The 22,392-nt window shown below is 41.9% G+C and overlaps 1 protein-coding gene across 1 annotated transcript in view; it reads right to left on the bottom strand.

Moving 5' to 3' along the window:
- LOC144792094 (putative cation-transporting ATPase 13A4) overlaps positions 1-22,392 on the bottom strand; it is a 506,631-nt gene that overhangs the window by 8,911 nt on the left and 475,328 nt on the right. Inside the window, 1 exon segment of the mRNA XM_078666960.1 lies at positions 1,123-1,211. Within this exon segment, the coding sequence (XP_078523086.1) occupies positions 1,123-1,211 (89 nt within the window).

The following is a 22,392-nucleotide window of genomic DNA, read 5'->3' on the forward strand; positions in this document are numbered from 1 at the left end:
GTGCCTGCTGCAAAGAATATGTGCAAAGCAAATCACCGTTTTGTGTTATATGCCGCTATCTTAGTTGGTTACTGCTTTTGTCACAGAGATCCTTTTCCAGTTCATAACATACAACCCAAATATAGCGTCTTGAGCTATGAGCTGTTGCCAAAGAGCTGCATGAAGGCTGAATGGCATAGCTTGGAACCTTGCTTTTTTTCCTCCAGTCTCTCATTATCCTAATGTTGTTAAAAAGGGTTAATTTTGGTACATTCTTAATTATAAAGCAAATCACTGTGTACGTTTTAAATCATGAGTTTGTGATTCTCCAGACCATACATTGCCTGCTAGTATCTGTGATTCCTTCACCTTGTAGTATTCATTGTCTAATGTAAGTTTTCCTTTGGACTCATTTACAGAAGTAGGATTCTTTGCCTCTGCATAATGTGTGTGTGTGTGTGTGTGTGTGTGAGGGTGTGTGTGTGTGTGTGTGTGTGTGTGTGTATGAAGTAAAGGGCTCTTACACCCTATACTGGTTCTGAAGCACTATAAAGCAAATGAAATGCATGTGAAAGAGGAGCTAAGGCGAGTTGAGGGTGACTAGTGGAATGTGGTAGTAAGGGAATTTGTAGAGAGGGAGGTTTTGGGGGACACAAACAAATACCGCAGCACTGGGCATGACAAGCGCTAAAGCCCTGTTTTTAAATAGTTGAAGTTTCTGGAAGTGTAGTCCTGAAATGTAACACAGTAATGAAAAACATACCAAAGAGAGTACTTTTCCTAAACTTCTGAAAGGCGGGTGTTATGATCATTGATAATATTTTAGAAACGCCATATTCAACTAGACATTCCTGAACTTCAAAGGGTGCACACTGAGTTATGCATCAATAACATAACACTTGTATAGCGCACTTATCACCCATGGGTCTCAAGGCGGTGTATAACAGATGCTTATTGTTACTCAATGGTACTCATTTTATCAACCTCAAATGGATGAAAGGCTGAGTGGACCCACCAGGATTTGGACCTGTGACCATGAGGTCAAACACAGGCTCCTGCAGTGGATGCATGAGTCCACTGAGCCACCATTAATGAAGCATTCAGTGTCCTTTGAGACTCAAACATTGAGAGCCCCTCTCTTACCTCCAGTGCAGTCTCAATGTCTTCATTCTTTGTAAACGTCAGAAAGAGGCAGACTGCAATCTGTGCGACCATCAAAAAGGAATACACATCTGAAATAAAAAGAAAGACTCAAAAGATGCAGGTCTGCAGATATTTACATTTGTCATGAACCTGCAGCATTTAGTAATGTTCACAACACAAATCTGAATTGGCAGAATCTCTGAAATATTGTCAATATACACTGAACATGACAAGCCAACATCTTAGAATGTTCAATTAGTCCATGTTGAGATTTTTAGTTTGAAAACAAGATTTTGACCCACCCAACATACATGTGCTTTAGCAAACATCTGTGCAGTTCCCAGTAGGCACATGTATGAAATCCACTTTTTCTGCATGATCAACGCAGATTTTTCCTTTTTCTGCTGAACTTAGAACTCTGTGCACTGTTACCTTTGATATAAACAGGAGTAAATTGGCTGTGTTCTTCCTTTAAGTATGATTAGATAAGCTTAGCAATGATTGGCATATATAAAATCCATGTAACGCCGTAGAATATTTCTTAAAAAATATCTGTGGCCTTCAAAGTTAAATACTTGTGGTCTTTGCCATCCAATACAGTTGCAGTAAAAGCAAGGATTTAGGCCTTCCCTGCATAGCTTGATTTGAGGAACTTAAACCTGCACAGATCTGTTAAAATCAATCTTTTAACAGGTAGGTGAACCTGATTTTTATTATTAAGTTAGCTACCCCTAGGTAAACCTTGCTACCCACATGGTAGGGTGCAAAATATTTAAGAGTGGAACATGTGTGACATCAGAAAAGCCAGATTCCTGCTGGGACTAGAACCCAACGACATTGCTACTGGTCGGGTTGAACCTGGCACAAATACAAATTTTAAGCATTGATTATACACGTTAATGTACAAAGTTTGGCCTGTAGCTGCTACAGATGCCATTTAAAGACTCATTTTTATTTCATTAAAATCCAATCTAACAGTGAAGTCTACTTTTTAATAAATATATTGAAGAAGTAATTTTTAGGAATTTACCTTTAACCTTCCTGAGCTTTCAGATGGCTAGTTAGCATTAGGCTCTATCAACTCCATGCCTGTGCGTGGCCTGAATGAGGTGTGAACGAAGTGTGAAATTCCTCCCAGGAGCTTCACAATAGGTCAGCTTGATGAACAGATAAACCTGAATGGGCAGGGATGACACTTTTGAGCACATCAGAATATCAAGTGTGGGACTCTGGGCATCCTGTTGGTACACCAGTGTCAACTCCTGACCGACAGCTCTGCCTGAAGCACATGTAAAACACTAATGCACTTGAATGGTGGAAAACAGAAAGGCAGGGCAATTTTTGTGTCTCCCTTGTATGGGTGCTACACACTGCTTTTGTCCCACCACACATCTTTGCCCTGGTTTGTTATGGGCACTGGGCCTGCTTCAAACTGGATTTTAGTGTTAAATGTGTGAGGAGAGTGGTGATTGACCAATGACAGTCCCACACACACTCAGCACTAAGAGTCCAAGTTTAGTGTGGCATTTTACCTTTTCTATGGGATTTTGAGTCTGTTTTTAAACAGCAACTAATCTTTAAATCAAGTGATCTTGCATTTGTGAAACTTTTGCTTGGTGTGTCATCATATTTTTTTTATATGTATTACTGATTGTGATACTAAATATAATCGCTTTGCGATAAGTCTAATCTTCTGCAATCACGCGACTAAGACTCATTTGCATACGGCTACGTCTATTCTTAGTTGGCTTGAGGGGAAAAGAACAATAGGTTGGATCCATCCCTGAGTGCCAGTGGTTAGACTTCTTGCAAACATCCTCCCACCACCTTTTGTGTGGCTGATTTTGATAGGCCTGGACGTTAATTTTTGCATTCAAAATTAACATAACAAAATAGTAAAGTTGAGCTTAAAACATTACAAGCCAGAAGTTCTACTAGTAATCCTTATCCTTTTCTAAAGAGCTAGGCTGTTAAAGGAAAACTGATATTTTAGGCTGATAGACAATATTGTGCTCTTGCGATCTGTGTGTATACATGTGGCTCTTTTGATTCCTAAAGTTTGAACCTACATACGTGTTGGAGATTACCATCTTTTGTATGGCATTCCCCCTGATGTTTGCCTTCCTATGCTAAACCCATTTCTGCTGAAGAGAAGACTCTGTACACTTCACTCCAGCTAACCAGTGGCAAAGTGCTCGTGATCTCCTTTTAAAACATGTATAAATTGCCCCATTGCCAAATTTAACTTACCTGTAAGTCCTTAGTATATGGTATCACAAAAGTACCACTATACAACATGCACTATAAAACATGTCTCCAGTCTGCACTTCAACCTAGCTGGGAAGCTTTAAAAGTGTGTTTTTGACCTGGAGAAATAACCATTTCCCCCAGGCCTAAACATTCCTTTTTAATACTTATGAGTTCTCCCTAAGTTAGGCATGCAAAATCCATAAATAAGGTGCTTGGTATTTTAAAGTGGAACATGTATATTTAATTTTTTACATGTCTTGGAAGTGAAAAAGCTTTAAAGATGTTTTTCACTATTGCAAGGCTGGCTCTTCAAAATGTTAACACTTGTTTACACTATTACATTACATTTAACAGGGGTGTGGAATTCCTATAGCCCAACGCCCAGGACAAGAAGTTTTAATTTTTATTTTGTCCTTGGGACAGATAGGTACAACGCCCTGCAGCACAAAACCTTTGGCTGCCAGATCACGCTACCACCCTATGCTTCTGCAGTTAAAATAATATTTGTACCCAAATGTTAAACCTGTTTGAACTTGTAAAAGTTGGTTCATTACAAAGCTTTATTATAAGGTGAGCGCTCTAAGGAAATGTTGTAAACTCAGACCGCACTGCTGACAGTGGTTCCAGTATAAAAATGTGTTCACACGTTTGCAAATTTTAACACTATAAGGCTACGTACAATGCTTTCAGGATGCTGTCTGATTAGATGCAAATATATGCAAAAGCTTGAAAGCAACGTTGAGGATTCTCTAATTTCAAAATAAGATAATTATAAAAAAAACTGCAACTAGGAAAAAAAAGGTTTTGCTAGACTACTAGGAAATTTCAATTGCCATTTCTTTGAAACATCATTTAGCAGCATGTTGATGCATGCTAGTATTTCCAACAAATATTAATAATGGAAAATAAGTGTAACCAGTTGCAACATAATTATAGGAAACATGAAAATAAACAAGCACTGGCAAAGCCAACATGTATGATATTGGTGGTCTGTCTTTTGGTTATGTTGATGTGTGTCTTTTTTAACATGGGTTTTGTGAAACTTTATTGTTGTGTGAGCTGTCAGGCTATCATCATTATAACAAACATTGGCGAAAATATTTTTTGCCTGAAACACACTCATTGCCACATCAGTTTCTGACACTGAACAAAACTACTTTGCATGCCAATATGATCCTCATGAAAGAACAGAATGTAGACACTCAAAGTGAAGCCATCCGGTAGATATAGAGATAGAATTTCCATAAAAAGAAAATGCCTGACTTAAATAGGGGCCCAATTCTTGAAGAAAGTCACAAAAGTCCACCCAGGTATATGTCCTCGCAGTAATGCAGATGTACGGCTTTCGTGAATTCACAAGAATTTACAGAAGCAGTATACAGAAAATCGTGCATTTCAGTACTGACAAATAATCATGTGTAGATTTCCTCAAGTGAAAATCTGTTGTGCGGTAACATGTTCACTTTCCCACCAACCACTTTTTTCCCCAACCCTGAAAGAAGTTTTACTTCTGCCCTTGTCAGGATTACATTTCCAACCTTTCTCTATATGGAAATATATTAGAGACAAGCTGACGAAACTCTATAAAACGTGCAAGCTAGTAGGCTTGCACAGACTCAAAAGGGCATTCCAACCATGGGGAACTTTTTCTTTCCGCTAGCTCCAGCCCAGGTATGTAGATCTGTGGAAAGGTTTCAAAATAAGGGAATTGCTAGTAATCATACCATACTATAATACAATCTCTGGCATATTCAAAGAGGCTATTATCAGAGTTTCCTATATAATGAGATTGCTGCCATAATATGTTGCTGCACTACATGGCATCAAAAGGACAAATGGGTTTTGTTACAGGACAAGTAGATTTATGAAGCAAACTGTCCCACTGACAAGTTGATATTTGACTAAATTCCACACCTCTGCATAAGTGCTACTTCCAGAAGGGGGATTATAGAAAAATAATTCAAAGACTCATTCTAACAACATTGTAAAATCCAACTTAATGCTCAAATCAGACTTTATATTACTGTTTTGTAAATGACTTTTTCAGAGAGTCGTCATTTTCCTGCCTAACACAAACATTCTTTAGTGCTATTGTCCAGCTATCACTTGACCCTGATGGCTCCCTTTGTGCTGAAATGCAAAATATTCTTAACAGTGAACAAAGGGCAATGGAGTTTTCTTGCTGGACAGGAAGGCCTGGGGGCTGTGCCCAACCACTCCTGAGCTTCAAAGGAGACCTACCCTGTCACTGGCAGATGAAGCTCAAACCTGGGTCTGCCCCACGTTTTTCCCTAGTCATGCTGGCTTCAAACCCAGTGGGTGGGGAGAAACTGACCAAAAGCAGTTTAGGGTCTGGATAAAGGAATGCCTTCCACCGACAAGCTGACACTCGGCATAAATGTGGACTCCACAGACCTCTCCTCAGAGCACATCTGGCCCTGAGAAGAACTAGAAGAAGAACTGTCCTGAAGTCTGAAGAACCGGAAGGAAAATTGAACCTGCTTTGTTTGAACTCAGAACCTCAGATGTCACTCCAGGATCAGTGGGCTGACCTCCTATTTCAGCTAGAGGTCTATAACAAGCTTCCACAGGCCGCTATCCTTGCAACTGCCCAGTTTTTGAGTTCCAATGATGCCTGCCCTGGTCCCTGCTGCTGGCCACAATTGGAGTGAGTCCTGAATCCCAAGTGGTGCTTCACAGCTCCAGGATCTTTACCTGGTATTTAGAGTGTACTCCTCCTTCCCCTAAATACAAGAAACATTTTACTAACTTGCTGCCTGGAGAACGGACAGAGACCAGGATCTCTATCAAAGCTGCAGGCTTGAATCATCCTTCAGCCTGTACTTGCCGGCTTACCCTGCTGAAGAAGAATGTAATTCAAGAAAAGTTTCAAAGTCCGAACGTAGCGGGCTTCACCAAGACTGACCTGAGCAACATCCAATCAATGTTGAGATGTCCTTATCATGAACTTCGGCTGCTCTGAGAAACACTGGGACTCTGGTCTTCAGCCTCGCTTCAGATCCAGCTTGGAGTTTGCCCTGCCAAGAACTCATTGATGACCACGTTTCTCCATAAACGTTTATGTTAGAAGGTACCCTTTCCATCAAGACAAACCTGGTCCCTGTATCTGACTGGTAGCTCATTGCAGCAGTCTTAACTTTTGACTTTGACCCTGACTACCATGACCAGATACCTGTGGTTGGCACTTTGCATTTTTTGGTACCATTTTTAATTTAGGATTCAAAAATTCATATCTGTGTTTCTACTCATTTAATGTTTGCCATCTTAATATCATTGCATTAATTAAAAAAGTATGTTTAAGTAGCTTTGGGATTTTCCTTCTGTGGTGTTTTCACCTTAATACTGTTTGGGTACTACATAACTACTTTATGCCTTACCTCCAAGTTAAGCCTGACTGCTTTGTGGCATGCTACCAGAGGGTTAAGCACAGGCATATATAGTGACTCCAGTTGTTCATCTAGACAAAGAATGTGACTATTAGTTTAAGGGGGTTCTCCCCCCTTTAAATAATACTCCAATTACTTTTAATAGATAAATAGGTAAAGAGGAAGATTCATTCATTAGCTTTTGTAAATAAAAAGCACTTGTGTAAGTTTATAACGTTATGTTTGCCAAGATAAGGGAAGAGTTTGCCATGAACCGGCCTCCCTAACCTAAAAGGATATGAACCATAAATGTTCATATCTAAACTTTGAGATGATGAGGACTGTCTCAGAAGAGCACAGCATGCAAACAGGTGGGTAATGTTCAAACTTGTGCTAAGGATAAAAGGGGTCAGTCCTGAAAAAAGGCCATTTGAATACAGGATCCTCTTATTCAAAGGCAGCCAGTGTTAAACATCTAAGCCAGGCATTTGAAACTGTGGTTTGCCCCTAGGAGTGGGACCCCTGAGCTCCAACCTGCTGATCTGCTACGAGCTAGCAAGAGTCAGGCAGAGGCAGCAATCATCCAACTCCGCAGGCCATGGGCAGTATACAAATTGATGCATCAGAGGTCGTCGCAGCATAATCTCCAAACTTGCCATATAGGAGAAGGCGGCACCACAGCAGCCTCTTCTTTTCCAAATGTATTCCTCTTACCCCTCAGTCCAGCTAACTTGACCTTAACCCTCTCGAATGCTGCGGGTCACAAGATACCACATGAGACCAGCAAAAATGCCCTAGTTACCTCCCTGCAGCAGACCTCAGTTTCTACGCTGCTGCAGATCCCACCTGGAGGTGGCCAGGCAGCAGTCATTTGAACCCTCAAGCCTTGGGCAGCGCAGCAATAGGAGGACATACACTCCAGTTGTGACGTTGCAACAGATCTGGCAAGTAGGTGGCCAGACAGCAGTTATTGTGACCCTGCAAACTCCAAAAAGCTCTTGGGCAGCACAGCAGTAGTCAAAACCAGGTGACAAAGCAAGGGTGCAGGTGAACTTGTGCCCTCCTAAGGTCTCCTACAAGAGAAGGAGGCACCTAGGCAGTTCTGCCTATTATCAAACCTCCCCCAGTAAAACTTTTTTCACCTACCAGCAGATCCATATAAACTGGAAATCTGTGCCCAGGAGAAGAGCAGAAATACACTGAAACAAAGAAATTGGAGGCAGTTGGGTGTGTAGAGCCCAGAAAAGCATAGAAAAGTAATATCCCACCTTCAAGTACCTCTATTGTGGCTAAGGGACAAATCAGCTACACTCCACTTGACATTACAAATACCACGTCATGAGGTCAGGAAGGGAAAGTCTCCCACATATTATAAAAAAAAGAAAGAAAAGCTGCCAGTTCTCAAAATCAACAACAAATATAAAAGCAAAATAAGCAAAAGATAATCATCCATTAATTTCTCCAATTGCCCGTATGTTGGAGAGATCTCAGAAAATTTGATTTCCTAAAATAACAACATATTATTCTTTTTTCTATGCCACACGACTCAGATACCTTGGAAGAGCCTATACTACCAATAAAAAACACCAATTGTTCTAGGACTAAAATCGCCCCAATAAGACATAACTGAGGGAAGTTCAAAGTCTGAACTAGGGGAAAATATCGAGAGCCGTGTGGCCCCAGTTAGTGATCTGTAATTCTTGTCGCAAATTCCAGTATCACCAAATCAGCAACATCAAGAACAGGAACAAGAGCACAATTTGTTGACATAGCTTCTAATGAATGGAAACCCACTTCCAATGGAAGGTAAAGTAGAAATGAATAGAGGAATATATCCAGAAGTGTCAAAACTAACAACCTACGAAGGTCCGGAACCAACAGATCTTGAATGTGCAAATTAAAAACCTGTATGAGATGCTCCTTCAGAATTCCAAGATCATTGAGAAGAGCAGAGAAAACACTAGAGGATCCCCCTCACAACAAGATCCATCAGAGATGGAAGATCTAGCCTCCGTATGGGACATTTAGTTTAGGACATACCAGCTAATACTGGATGCCCTCTCATGTCAGTCAGAGAAAAAGGGTGTTCAAATTGATCTATTGAACATAAAGGCAGCTACAGTATCTGGAATTGACCAAAAAATGACCGAATTAAATATTTTGATCAATTGTGCACAAAAGTAGGTGGCCTCAGTCACTATAGACTATACATTTGCTCCAGTTGTAAACAAACCTTTCACAATTTCCGAGGCAATGACTGCTTTGATAGAAGATTTAAAAAACTATTTAAAATCTCCAAGGAACACAATAGCCCATCCACAGGATAGGCAACAAAACCATGCAACAGAACCTGGTAGATCTCCCCAGGAAATTTAAGTAGATAAAATTGAAGAAAAACTGTAACCCTCCATAAAGGACAACTCACCACTCAAACACATAACCAATATGGGTGGATTTCCTCTCCAAAGTACAAATAATATGTAAAACAATTTTCCTCAAAAAGCTGTTTCTTTGCTTTCCTCACAACCACTGCAAGAAATCAATGAATCTCAAACAGCATGTTTAACTTTCTCAGAACCCCAAAAATCTAATAACCAAAAAAAATTGCATAAAGCAAGAAATAAACAAAGACCAAATAGAGTAATGAGGTGTACTAAAACCATAAAAATCAAGATGGTGCAAAACCCGAAAACAATGACAAAGCCTTGTTAAAAAACTATTAAGCCTTTCCCAACATTTGGCAAAATTCCAGAGGAACAAAAAGAGATGGATAATAATGTAAAAAAGCTGGTATCTGAGAGAGATCAAGTAATATCATCCCCACACAAAGAGGTCTGTGTTAAAATAAATAAAATGCAATAATACATAAGGTCACAGGCACAGGGGTGGTAGACAACCAACCCCGAAGTGAAGCCACAGGCATTGCAAGTACTGGCAGGCAGAGATGGGAACGACCCAAAACCTAAAATCCATATGGATAATTCTGCTGACAAAAATGGGGGATATGGAAGACCACAAGAGAATCAGTCCAAAATGTGATGGAATTTACCATTAAAAAAGATGTCTTCGCCTAAATACCAACCAAGAGGTAAGTAAGCATGGTATTCTGAATACAGGCAAGATTCTTAAACTTTTTCATGCAGTGCCATCTCTAGTGGAAATCTTTTCAGTGAACGTAGAATTTATTGAACTTGTGGAGCTATCAGAATATAGGAATCAATACTTGTCACTTGGTTAAGTAGCCCTATGGCTGAGAGAGCACTTCAGGAAAAAGACCGCTTACTGCCCCAGGATATCCAAGTTGAAATGGCCCCTCAACTGGCATATCTAGCCCCTGTTGCCCCAGTAAATCCGGTATCAAAAATAAATAATCATGGAAACACAAGACAACCATACTCAATTCTGGTAAACCTGGTACGGAGAACATCTAGCATATAATCTCGCTTCAATAAAACAAGATAACGCTAGATATAAAGGAAAATGTGAATCTCAATATAGGTTGGCTAACCAACGCCTTGCATAGGAAGAATCGCTCATGATCTCAAAAGCTCCACAAAATAGAAGAATCTCCCAGTAAAAAATAGGACTACTAAAAATGTTATATACTTACAAGAGACATGGGCATTACAACTCTTTACAATAAACACCCATAGTTTATTTCCCACCGGCAAGGAAAGTGAACAAAGCCCGATGCCCAAAAGTAGGTTTGGCCACATTTGCCCAACAGAGAGAAATAGAACTGATTGATACGGAAGATGAAATCATCTCAATAGTAAAACTTATAAAGTGACATGAAACACAAAATCCTCTTTTTCTGATTAATCTCTATGTTCCACTGAGTATAAGAACAAGGACATCAATGCTATCGGAGCTCCTGAAAATAATTCTTGAAAGCTCCTCAGATGGTTGACTTCCAGTTATTATATTAACAGCGGACGTTAATATGAACCTATTAAAACCATTTCAGTGAGATGGGCAAATAAATCAGCAGGACTATATGTGGTCAGAACCAACACAGGCTATGAGAGATACACATAAATGCTCAAGTGATGCATAGTCAATCCCACTAATACAAGATTTAGAATCCCTGGGCCTACAAATTCTCAATGGGATATTTACCACCCGGAAAATGCCCGATGCCCACTACAGCGAGCCCGGCCCTGACAATCACCACATTATCAGACGTACCAGGCCAATCTAAAATAAATCTAACTCAGATGAACAAATGAAGATAATAATTATGGCACATTGATGTGCAATGAGAATGGAGTGAAATCAGTATTGAGGACTGGTCAGAAATTTCCAGAAAACCTAGGGCATATTATCAAGGACAGGCGATACATTATCGCCGCTTTTATCGGCAGGAAACTGCCGATAAAGCGGCGATAATGGCCTTGATAATATGTTCTATGAATTCCAATCGAAGCCCATGTTAGATGTCTTCACATCTAACATGGGTTTCGATTGGAATTCATAGAGCATATTATCAAGGCCATTATCACCACTTTATCGGCAGTTTCCTGCCGATAAAAGCGGCGATAATGTATCGCCTGTCCTTGATAATATGCCCCCTAGTGTTTTGCAGAGTTTTCAATAGTTTAAACAAAAATTACGGAAATACAGTCTGGTCAAACAAACTTTTTGGGTGAAGGTCCTATTTCTCTGCAAGAAGAAAAACTCAAGAAGTTTCTGGCGCTATGTTAATGGTTTAAAGCAAGCACCAGCTCGAATATTAAGCTCAAATCTAACGGAAGCAATCTGGGTAAAGTTCTTGTTGGAGCACTTTAAGCACTCCAGCAATTTAATCACATTGAAACCAAACTCACAGAGTCATGTAATAAGGAATCAGCTGTGTTAACAGGAGCAGGCCCCGTATCAGTTCTCGGAAAATCAAACCAGTAAATAATACCAAGAGGTAAGAAGGATGGGGCCCCTGGTCCGTATGGCTTATGCAAGGTCCTTTCAAATTAAAATGCAGTGTTTTGGGCAAGTATATTAAAACCGGTAACTGTGCACTCCAGCAACAGATGATCTCCGACTCATGAAGTTAATCAATAATCAATCGAGGATGGCAACAGCTGGTAAACTATAGCCTAATTACCGTCCAAGACGTTAAGGCTAAATATTTTGCCAGTCTGCTACTATTTATTTTATTAACTTATTTATTTTAGTGTTTTATACAGCGCAAACTTGACCCATGAGGGTATCAGAGCGCTTTACACGGTATACAGAGATGAACAAACAAAAAGTCTACAGTGCAGAAATATACAGAAATATTCAAAAAGGTTGGCGATGGGCAGGGGTGCTGAGAACATAGGGGAAAAAGGGGATTGCAATCATAGTTAGAGTCAGTAAAAACAAAGGCCCCACATATTCTCCGCGGGGAAAATCGGTGATCTGGGAAAGAAGCAATAGTCTTTGATTCATCAGGCACAATGTGGTGGTTGAGGGCAGGCCTTAGACGAGGAATTTACCCACGAGGAAAGTATTGGCCTCCTTCTTGAAACATGCAAGAGAAGGGATTCTTCTTATGGCGGGTGGGAAAGAGTTCCAAATTTTTGGTGCTGCCCCGGTGATCACCCTATTGTAGGTTCTTTTTTTCTGAAAAAAGGCAGGTTGGAGTAAGAGGTTTCTAGCGGACTTGGAGTTCATGCTTCCTGAAGATACCACTAGTTTTTGTGCCAGATAAGCAGGGAAGTTTGCGTAAAGAGCCGTGTGTGTAATGCATGTCAGTTTCAACTGAATTCTGGCCTCTAGAGGGAACCAGTTCAGCGCTTTCATATGTGGAGAGATGTGGTCGAATTTCCTGGTGCCGGTGAGTAGTCTGGCGGCCGCGTTGAGGCAGGCTTTTAGAGGTGCTAAGGATATCTTGGGTAGTCCTGTAAGGGTGGAACAACCATATTCCAGTCTAGAGATGACTAGCACTTGAACTGCCATTTTTAAGTCAGGAGCATTGATGAAAGGTTTCAGCTTCCATAGGCAGCTCAGGTGGAATCTGGCTGCTTTAGCCATCGAGTTAATGTGGTCCCGCATGTTCAGTTTACATCGAGGATTATGCCCAGGATTTGGCAGAGTCCACAATGGTCGGTGGGCTGTTTAGGTCTGTGATGGCCCTGATCCACATCTGAATCTCTGGGTTGGCTTTTGAAGGGGAGATTAGGATACATTCAGTTTTCTTTGCGTTGAGTTTGAGTTGGTTAGCAGCTAGCCATTGGACAGTCAGTTTCAGGGTCTCATTCAGGGAGAGGATCTCCTCGAGCAAAGAGATATTGATGTATATTTGGGTATTTTCCGCATACATATGGTAGGAGATGTTGGCGGTACTAAGAAATTCGGTGAGTGGCTCTAAGTAAAGATTAAAGAGGGTGGGGGACAGGGTTGATCCTTGGGGGACTCCAACCGTGACCCGGATGGGAACTGATAGGTTGCTGTTAATGAGGAATCTCTAAGATCCGTTGTGGAGGAAGGACCTGAACCATTCTAGGACCACACCATCCAGACCCATGCTGAGCTTGAGGCGTTCAAGTAGTTTTTCATTGTTGACCGTATCGAAGGCGGAAGATAGATCTAAGAGGATTAGAAGGCAGGTTTTGCCTTGGTCTGGGGCTTGGAGGGCATCGCCACGATGTAGAGCATAGTAGCTTTAGTGCTGTGCCTAGGTCTGAATCCAGATTGGAAGTGATCAAGTAGGTGGAAGTTATTGATGTGCTGACTTAGTCGCTGTTGTACACACTTCTCCAATACTTTGGCTAATAGCGGGATATCGGAGATAGGTCTCACATTGTCGGAGGAGGCTGGATCCAGTGATGTTTTTTTTTAAAATAGGGAGGACTTGGCCGGTTTTCAAGGTGTCCGGAATCGAACCCTGCTGGAGAGAGGCGATGATTATTGCAGTCCAGCAAGGAACAATGGATTGGGAGGCACCAGCAAGGCAGTTGGAAGGTAGCGGGTCATTAAATTGGGTATTTGGGTTTAAAAGTAGAGAGGATTTTGGAGATGGAGTCTATGTCATAGTATTCGAAGTCAGTCCAGGGGGCTTGGTTTTTAGGTGAGGCCTGAGGGGGTAGTGCGGAAAAAGCGGGTAGGTCCTGATGGGGTTGAGAGTAGGTGGAGGTATTGAGTTCAATTCCTAATGCCGTGATTTTATCAGCGAAGAAAGAGGAGAATTCCTCTCACAATATAAGAGATTTGGGGAATTCTTTTAGTGTTTTAGCCAGTTTATTAGATTGGTGTTTGACCAGCTCAAAGAGCTGACGGGGTCTATTCTTGGTGTTCCCCAATTCCGATCTGAAATATTCTTTTTTGGAATTGAGGATGTGCTTGTTGTAGGGGTTTCTCACCTGGCAGAGAAGATTTAGATGCGTAGCAGAGGGGTATTGTCTCCAGTTTCTTTCAGATTGCCGTAGGCATCTCTTCTCCATGTTGAGGGAACCAGTGAACCAGGGGTTTCTGTCTTTGATTTGTGTTCTTTTTAGTTTTAGAGGGGCAAGGTCGTCAAGAATGTTTGATATAGATGACGAGTAATGTTCATTGACATCGCTGACAGTGGTTATGTGCGAGGGGGGGAGGTCAGATTTGCAGCGAGCATCCAGTTTCCTAAGGTCGAGGTTCTTAGTGTCTCTGGTCCAGCGTTTGGGAATCACTGCTTGCGGTGTCTTTGTCTTGCAGGTCCCCGGTAAAATGAAGGAGATGGAGTGGTGCTCAGACCAGTCACATGGGTCTATGGAGATAAGCTTGACTGAGGATTCCTTAAAAATGAGCCAGTCAATGGTGGCCCCTATTGAGTGGGTTTGCAGAGAGCAGGCTTGAGTCAGGGCTTGGTCGGTTAGGAGGTCTTTGAAGGTGTTGACGTAGGGATCTTTAATGTCATTCCAGTGCAGGTTGAAATCACCCAGGAAAATCTTTTTGGCATTGGAGAAAATCTTAGTTGCGATGATTTCCAAGAGGTGATCGGTGAAAGAGTCGTTAGAACCAGGAGGGTGGTAGAAAATGTGCAAGTTGCAAAGATGTAATGAGTTACTGCAAATGGAGAGTGCGAGGTATTCGCAGGAGTCAGTGGTGTCCACCAAGAGTTCTGTGACAAGCAGGGAGGATCGATAGATGCAGGCAATGCCTCCTCCTTTCCTGTTGAAATGCCTATCCAGTCTGGCGATGTTGTAATTGGGAAGGACTAATAAGTCCAGGCAAGGGGAGGAGTATTCATTGAGCCAAGTTTCTGTTAGTATAGTTAGGTCTAAATTTTTGTTCAGGATGAAGTCAGCAATATCAGCAGCATGCTTGACTGCTGAATTGCTATTGATTAAGAGACCAGATAGGGGTGGTCTGGGGGAGTGTCAGGGGTCTGGACGGACAGGACTATAGGCGCAAGGTTGCTTTTCACCACACTTCTGTTATGGATAGTAAGTGGCCAGTTGGGGTTGATGGTGACCGTGCTGATGTGGTGTCCAGGACTCGTATTTAGTGGACAAGGGATGGCTTGGACAGAGTTGTGGTCTTGGAGGATGGCTAGGATTTTGTTTCCCATGAGGTATAGAGGATTAGAGGTGGCGGTGGTAGAGTTATAAGAGAGTGCGAGAGCCCGGGATTCCTCCTCTGAGAGGTGGCAAGGTTGTTTGCGCGGGCGAAGATGTCTCAGAGGTAGTGGGAGTGGGTGCTTGGGAGGTTCGGTGATCGTGGGGGGGAGGTATGAGGTGGCTTGAGGTTAGCAAGGGAGAGCTCGGCAAGGTGAAGGAGGTTCATGAGGTCCAGAATGGAGCTTTGGATGCTCTGGGTTAATTAAGTCACTGTGGAGTGTGGAGTTTCAAGATCAATATAAGCTGGGGTGCTACAGGGCAGGGGGACAAAGGTTCAGGAGCAGTCCAGGGAGCATTTAAAGGTGGAAGGGGAGATTGGTTGGTTTAAGCAGACTCCAGGGTCTTTGGAGGAGTATCTAGCTCGCGATTTTGGTGGATGGCTGGCGGGGAGGAGGTCGGAGGTCTGAGGGCGGCTCTGTTGGAGGTGCCAGTGGTTGAGCTATAACGGTAAGGGTGATCAGTGTTGGGAGCCATTGGAGGGCTAGTTTGAGCTGAGTCCGGGGTCATTAGGAGCGTATCAGTCTCCCTGTTGGTGGGGGGTGCTGGGAGGGAGGGGATCAAGGGTATAGGGGAGCGTCCGTAATCGGGGTCAGTAGGCATGCTGGGGGGATAGGAAGAACTGCAGTCGAAGCCCTTAGGGGGGTATGCAGGCGGCGGCTGGGCACAATAGGCTGGCAGGACGATGGGTCATTGGTGCAGGAGTTAGTTAGTGAGCTGCTGCAATGGGCAAAGGATAACAAGAACGTACCCCCAAACCAAACTTGATCCTCTCAAAAAACAGGCACATAAACCAACTTATTGACTTTATCACTAACTAGCAGCCCGTCTCGACCTTGTCCAGGAGCATTCAGGCTTCCCCTACCCCTGCCTCCCCCGACATTGCCCAGCAGCCCGTGCCCCCGCCTGCCCCGTCCCCCGCCTGCCCCGACCCCCGCCTGCCTTGTAGTCTGTTGTGTTGTAACTCCACGTCCCCCGCCTGGCCTGACATCCACCTGTCCCGACATTAACTCCCCGTCCCCCGCCTGGCCTGACACCCGCCGGCCCCAACATTGTCCCCGGAGCCTTACCTCATCCGCCGCTCCTCAGTTCACCGCTCCTGGCCGCTCTGTGTTGTAACTCCCCGTCCCCCGCCTGGCCCGACACCCGCCTGCCCCGACATTAACTCCCTGTCCCCTGCCTGGCCCGATACCCACCTGCCCCGACATTGTCCCCGGAGCCTTACCTCATCCGCCGCTCCTCAGTTCACCGCTCCTGGCCGCTCTGCTGCTCACTGCCTGTCCGCTGCCGCTCCTTGCCCACGCCTTGTCCGCCTCTCCACTGCTCGCACCGCCGCTGGCCTGTCCGCAGCTCCTCATGTCACCGCTCCTCCCCCGCGCCATGTCCGCCGCTCCTAGGACGGCGCTCCGCCCCGTGCTCCTGACGTGAGCACACACGTGGCGGCCGGCGCTACTTTGGAGGGACTATTTTTTTTTTTTATATACATTTTTTAAATAACGTTTATTTTTTATATTTATATAGCCTATAACCATCTACACACCCTGACGATTTGAACGGTGTATCGGGTGTGTAGATTGGCGCCGTGGTTCCAGAGTTTACCCACCTCAAAGCCTGAAAGTTCTTACTTTATTATAGTAGTATAGATAATAAAAAAACTTACACACAAGAAACAGGCACTTTACTTCTGCTACATGGATTCTAAATCTAATTTTGATAGTGTGGGCTGTAACCTTTTGTGGCAAAAACTGCCGCTCTGGGGTATCCAGGACCCACTCTTAAAAGCTGCCCAGCTGTTATATACGAACACTTGGGCAAGGGTGAGAATTAGGGATGGATCTATGCTATCAAGGAAAATAATGATGACTCAGAGCCTAAAGCAGGGCTGTGTTCTTGCTCCATATTTATTTAATCTCAAAGATCATGGAAGGAAGTGGCAGATTAATTAAAGGCATCCATGGTTTTTGGGAGGCGACCTACTTGAGTAGACAACAACTTACAGATATGTGGGAGTTCTTGTCGGTGATATGGCCACTTTCTTTTTTAAGTTTAGAAAAATCTTTAGTAGAAGAATTACAAATGTAACAACAAACCAGTAATACGGAGAAAAAATGCAAAACAAGCATTATAACGATAACAGATTGGAATTTAAAACAGAAGAGAAAGCTATTTAAATATTTTTAAGGGAAAATAACAGGGAGAGAGGGGAAGGGAGGTAGAGGGGGGAATTCGTAAACCAATAAGGCATATAACTTGAGATGAATAATATGTGCACACTTCAGGGGAAAAGAGAAGTAATCGCAAACGACTTAATGCAACTACTAAATCACTAAACTATAGAAATCAAAAGAACAGAGAGGACATTCAAGGAGGTTTAAAATTTGCAACATTTGAGCAGCAATTAAGTGTCGACATTAAGCTGTCTAAATAAGTAGTCAGAGGTAACCAGTAGAGATCCCTATTTAGAGTTGGTTTGCAAGAAGAGGCAAAAGCAATATCAAGATTATGAAAGTGACAGAGACTGGTCCACCAATGTTGTATAGAAAGTTTGTTGAGTGTTTTCCAGTTAAGTGTAATATGTTGGAAGGTTAAAGCAAGCATGAGATCAGAGAGACCTTGTGTGTGAGGGGAAAGATCTAGAGAATCCGACAGACTACTAGAAAAAAGGAGAGGAATAGAATAAGGAATAGAGTTGTTAAATATATGAGAAATATAGGACCAAACTTTCTCCCAAAAAATAGAAACTGAAGAACAAAGGAAAAGAAGGTGCTTGAGAACAGCATTAGAGGAGCCACAAGACCAGCAATTAGTATCAGTGGACAAAGAAAAACAAGCCAAGGAGAGAGGAGTAAGATAAAGTCTGTGATAAAGAAAGAACATTGATTGAGTAACAGAAGCAGAGCGAGAAATTTTAAGGGAACAAGACCAAAGTTGATCAAAAAAAGGAAATATTCCACTCACAACTCAGATCGTATTCCCATGAGACTTCCAATTTAGTCTTAGTATGTTCTGGATTGGGAGCGGAAAGGTATTTATAAATAAGAGAAGCCTTGGGGAGCAAAAGAGGATACGTAAAAGAGGATTGGGAGCAGCAGGGGAGAGAGAGAGACGGGGGAGAATAAAGTGTCTAGAATCACCGTCATCAGAATAGAAAATTTCGGTAGGAATGATCGAGGACAATGAAAAGTAGATTGGAATTGAGGAAAAGAGAAAGGAGATGTGCCATCAAAAATATGTTTGACCCAAATTATACCTTTCAGTCACCATGCCTTCCAGAAAATAGGTCTATTATTTACAGTAACAAGGGAATAAAGCCAAATAGATGATTTCAAAAAAGCTTCCCTGGATATAGGTTTTGGAGAAATGAAAGGTTGTAATAAAGAACACGTATGTTTAAACAAGGGAGAAGTGTGAGAGGTTTTTGAAGAAAAAGAGAGAACTTCCTTAAAGGAAAAAGTCAACAAGAGGCACGTTCGATGGATAAACATAGGGGAGTGAAGGGGTAGGTTTCTGAGATTAGCCATTTTGAGGCTTGACTAAGGGTAACTGATTTGTGACAGAGAAGGAAGTCAGGAAAATTAACCACCATTAGATTTTGCTTTACGTAAGGAAGATAAAGATATTCTGTCCCTTTTACCTTCACAAAGGAATTTAGATAAAAGGGAATCCATTTTTTTAAAATAGCAAGTAGGGATATGGGCAGGAAGCATAGAGAGGGCTTAGATTAAGATAGGAGTAATCATCATCTTGATTGAATCAAAAATGGCCCCACCATGAAAGAAAAAGAGGATTACAGGAAGACAGTAGTTGATCAATTCGGGATAAAATCCCAGACATATTTAATTTGACGGTAGAAGTGATGGAATTAGAGAACCACATACCTAAGTATTTGATTTTGGAACTACTCCAATCAAAACCAGTAGAAGAATAGGAATGTGGAAGGCACATGTTGGTGAGAGGGAGTATTTCTGTCTTATCCAAGTTAATTTTATACCCAGAGACAAGGGAGAAAGAAGTGAATTCACTCAATAGCGAGGGAATAGAGAAATCCGGGTCAGAAATAAAAAGTGAAATATAGTTTTAAATGTTGATCGCCGTAAGAAAAACCAGAAATAGAAGTATTATTGCGAATGGAAGATAAGAAAGGTTCAAGAGTAAGAACAAAAAGCAGAGGGGAAAGGGGACAACCTTGACGTACTCCATTCCAAAGGGGAAAGTAGGAGGAAATGGAACCATTGATTAATACCGACGCTCTAAGGGCTGAATATAATAGGGAAATAAGCGAGATTAATTTGGGACCGAAACCATGCCATTTGAGAGCCGCAAATAAAAAATACCAATCCACTCTATCAAATGCCTTTTCCGCATCAACAGAAATAGCCGCTAAAGATGCAGGGAGAGAAGGAACCTTATTTATAACATTTAGAAAGAGGCAAGAATTACCGACCAAGTGTGGCATAAGAGGATCTAAACGCAGTGCAAGTATTTTGGCATAGAGCTTATAATCTACATTAACCAGAGAGATTGGCCGATCATTTTTACAAAACTAGGGATCCCCTCCTTCCTTGTGAATAAGGCATATGATGGCTTCCTGAAAAGTGCCCTCCGTTTTCCCAGAAAGATAAAAGGAATGAAAAAGATTTAAAAGTTTAGGGAGTAACAATGTTGAAGAATGTAAATAAAATTGAACAGAGAAACCATCTGGTCCAGGAGTTTTCCCTTTTTTTAAAACTCTTAGAGCAGACGATAGCTCCGCTAAGGATACATCCGTCTCAAGATCTGTTAGGTTAAGATGGGAGGTAGATTGTATTGTATTGTATGTATACTTGTAAAGCGCACTGTTACCTCGTTACGTGGCGTCCTGGCGCTGTATACCGCTGGGGAACCGGCATGGCTTTCCTTGTGAGAGGGCACCCCAAGGTGAAGCCAGGCATCCCCGGCGTTGCTGGGGCCATTGTGGAGATTAAGCAAGCTATATCCCAGAGTTGCAGAGTGGGACCCATGGTTAGCGTAGGCACCTAAGCGAGAATTATCGTGTCCGCGGACATTGACCCAAGACCCTGCCGCGTCAGGAATTGAACCCTGGTCCCGGGCTGACCTCTGCTTCAGGGTCTGACGCTTCTAACCAGTGAGCCACAATTCTCCACAGATGGTGATGTATATTAGCTAGATAGGATTAAACAAGGGAGTTAGGGGGAGGTGATTCCGGGGTATATAGATCCATATAGAACAATTTGAATGTGTCAAGAATATCTTCAACTTTGTGCAGCAGAGAACCCTCTCGAGAGTCTGGAGAGTAAATATAATCAATCAGAGTTCGATCCTTACGCGTTTTCAAATAATTCGCTAAAAGCTTCCCAACTTTATTCCGACCTCCGTAATAACGAGCGCTGCTGCGTAAGAGAATAGAAGAAGCATTATCCGTTGAGGTTTTGTCAAACGCTAACTTGGCATGTATCAAGGCTGGAAGTACGGAATCTGCCGATGACGTACGGAACTCATGTTTTAAAGATTTGATGTAGGCTAGGGTATCTTTATGTTGCTGAGTGAAGCGTTTCTTTTTTCCCGAAACAAAGTCTATAATGAAGCCTCTTGCAGTGGCTTTAAAGGAATCCCACAACATATGAGGAGAAGACTTATTGGTATTTAATTAAAAAAAATCATTAACAAAGGCAATAAAGGAGGAGGAGAAAATAGGATCAAGAAGGAGAGAATTATTAAAATGCCAACGGGAGGATCTGGGGTGTGGTGGAAGTAAATCAAGATCAGTTATAATTGGAGCATGATCAGAGATAACAATAGGTTCCAGAGAGGTGGATAAGAGATTTTGAGACAAGGATTGAGAAAGGAAGATATAGTCTAGACAAGAGAGTGAATTGTGAGGAGGTGAAAAGAAGGAGAAATCAAAAGAATCAGGTTGGGAGAGTATCTAAGAGTCCACAAGATGAGCTTGAGAAATAGTATCAAAAAATGTGTTATGTGCTTTGTGAGGAGTGAATCGAACTTGAGATTGACGGTCAACAAAGGGGTCAACAACGTGATTACAATCAACTCCTAAAATAAAATAATCAACTCCGAATTGAATACATTTCTGAGTAATTAGAGACCAGAAAGAAGAATCTGGATGTGTAGGCCCATAAACATTAAAAACTGTTAAAGAAATGATATTTATTAACAACTTAGCTAGCAACCATCTCCCTTCAGAATCAATCTCTTGTGATATAACTTTGCAATTTAATTTTTTGTGACATAAAATTATTAAAAAAAATGTGTTCAATGAAGGGGAGTATAAAACTGAGCTCACCCAACCACTTCAATGCCATGAGTTCTGTAAGATGGGTCTCTTGTAAAAGGACCAAGTCAGGGTTGTAGGAGGTAAGATGAGACAGTAATATCTGTCTTTCGATGGGATTAATGAAACCTTTCACATTCCATGAAATAACCCTGAATTTAAGGCATCAAGAAAACATATAAAACATATATGCAAAATGCAAGAAAGAAGTAGACAAAAAAAAACATATCGAAGAAATAGAAACACCAATAGAAAGCCAAAGAAAGACACAAACCGTGCGATAGACTATGAAAATAAGAAAGGAAGGGGGAAAAGAAGGGCAGGGAACAAAGAATAGAAACAAAAGAAGACAGGACATGTCAAATGACAACTGCAGTACGTACCTTAAGGAACAGAAAGAGAATGAAAGGGGGCAAGGGACAATAAAGACAGCACACCCAACAAGGGGCAACACAACACATCAGGACATGCATAAAATGACTAGAAGCAGGAGCGGGAACACGGGACACAAATGGAATTTGAAGAGTATATTAGGACTGGAAATAGGAACAAAGAAACATAAATTACATCAGATGCAAGGATGCATATACAACAATAGAGCACTTAAAGAAATAAAATGAAGATGAAAACATATAGAAAACAAGGATAGAAATAACCCCAATGTAGCAGCAAAAGAAATACAGAGTTAAATAAATCGGACCTAAAAGAAACAATATCATTTTGAAAATATAAAAAAGAGCTAGTTAATCCAATGGAATAATGCAATCAAGACATA

This window comes from Lissotriton helveticus, chromosome 11 (assembly GCF_964261635.1).
Source record: "Lissotriton helveticus chromosome 11, aLisHel1.1, whole genome shotgun sequence".
Lineage (NCBI taxonomy): Eukaryota > Metazoa > Chordata > Amphibia > Caudata > Salamandridae > Lissotriton > Lissotriton helveticus.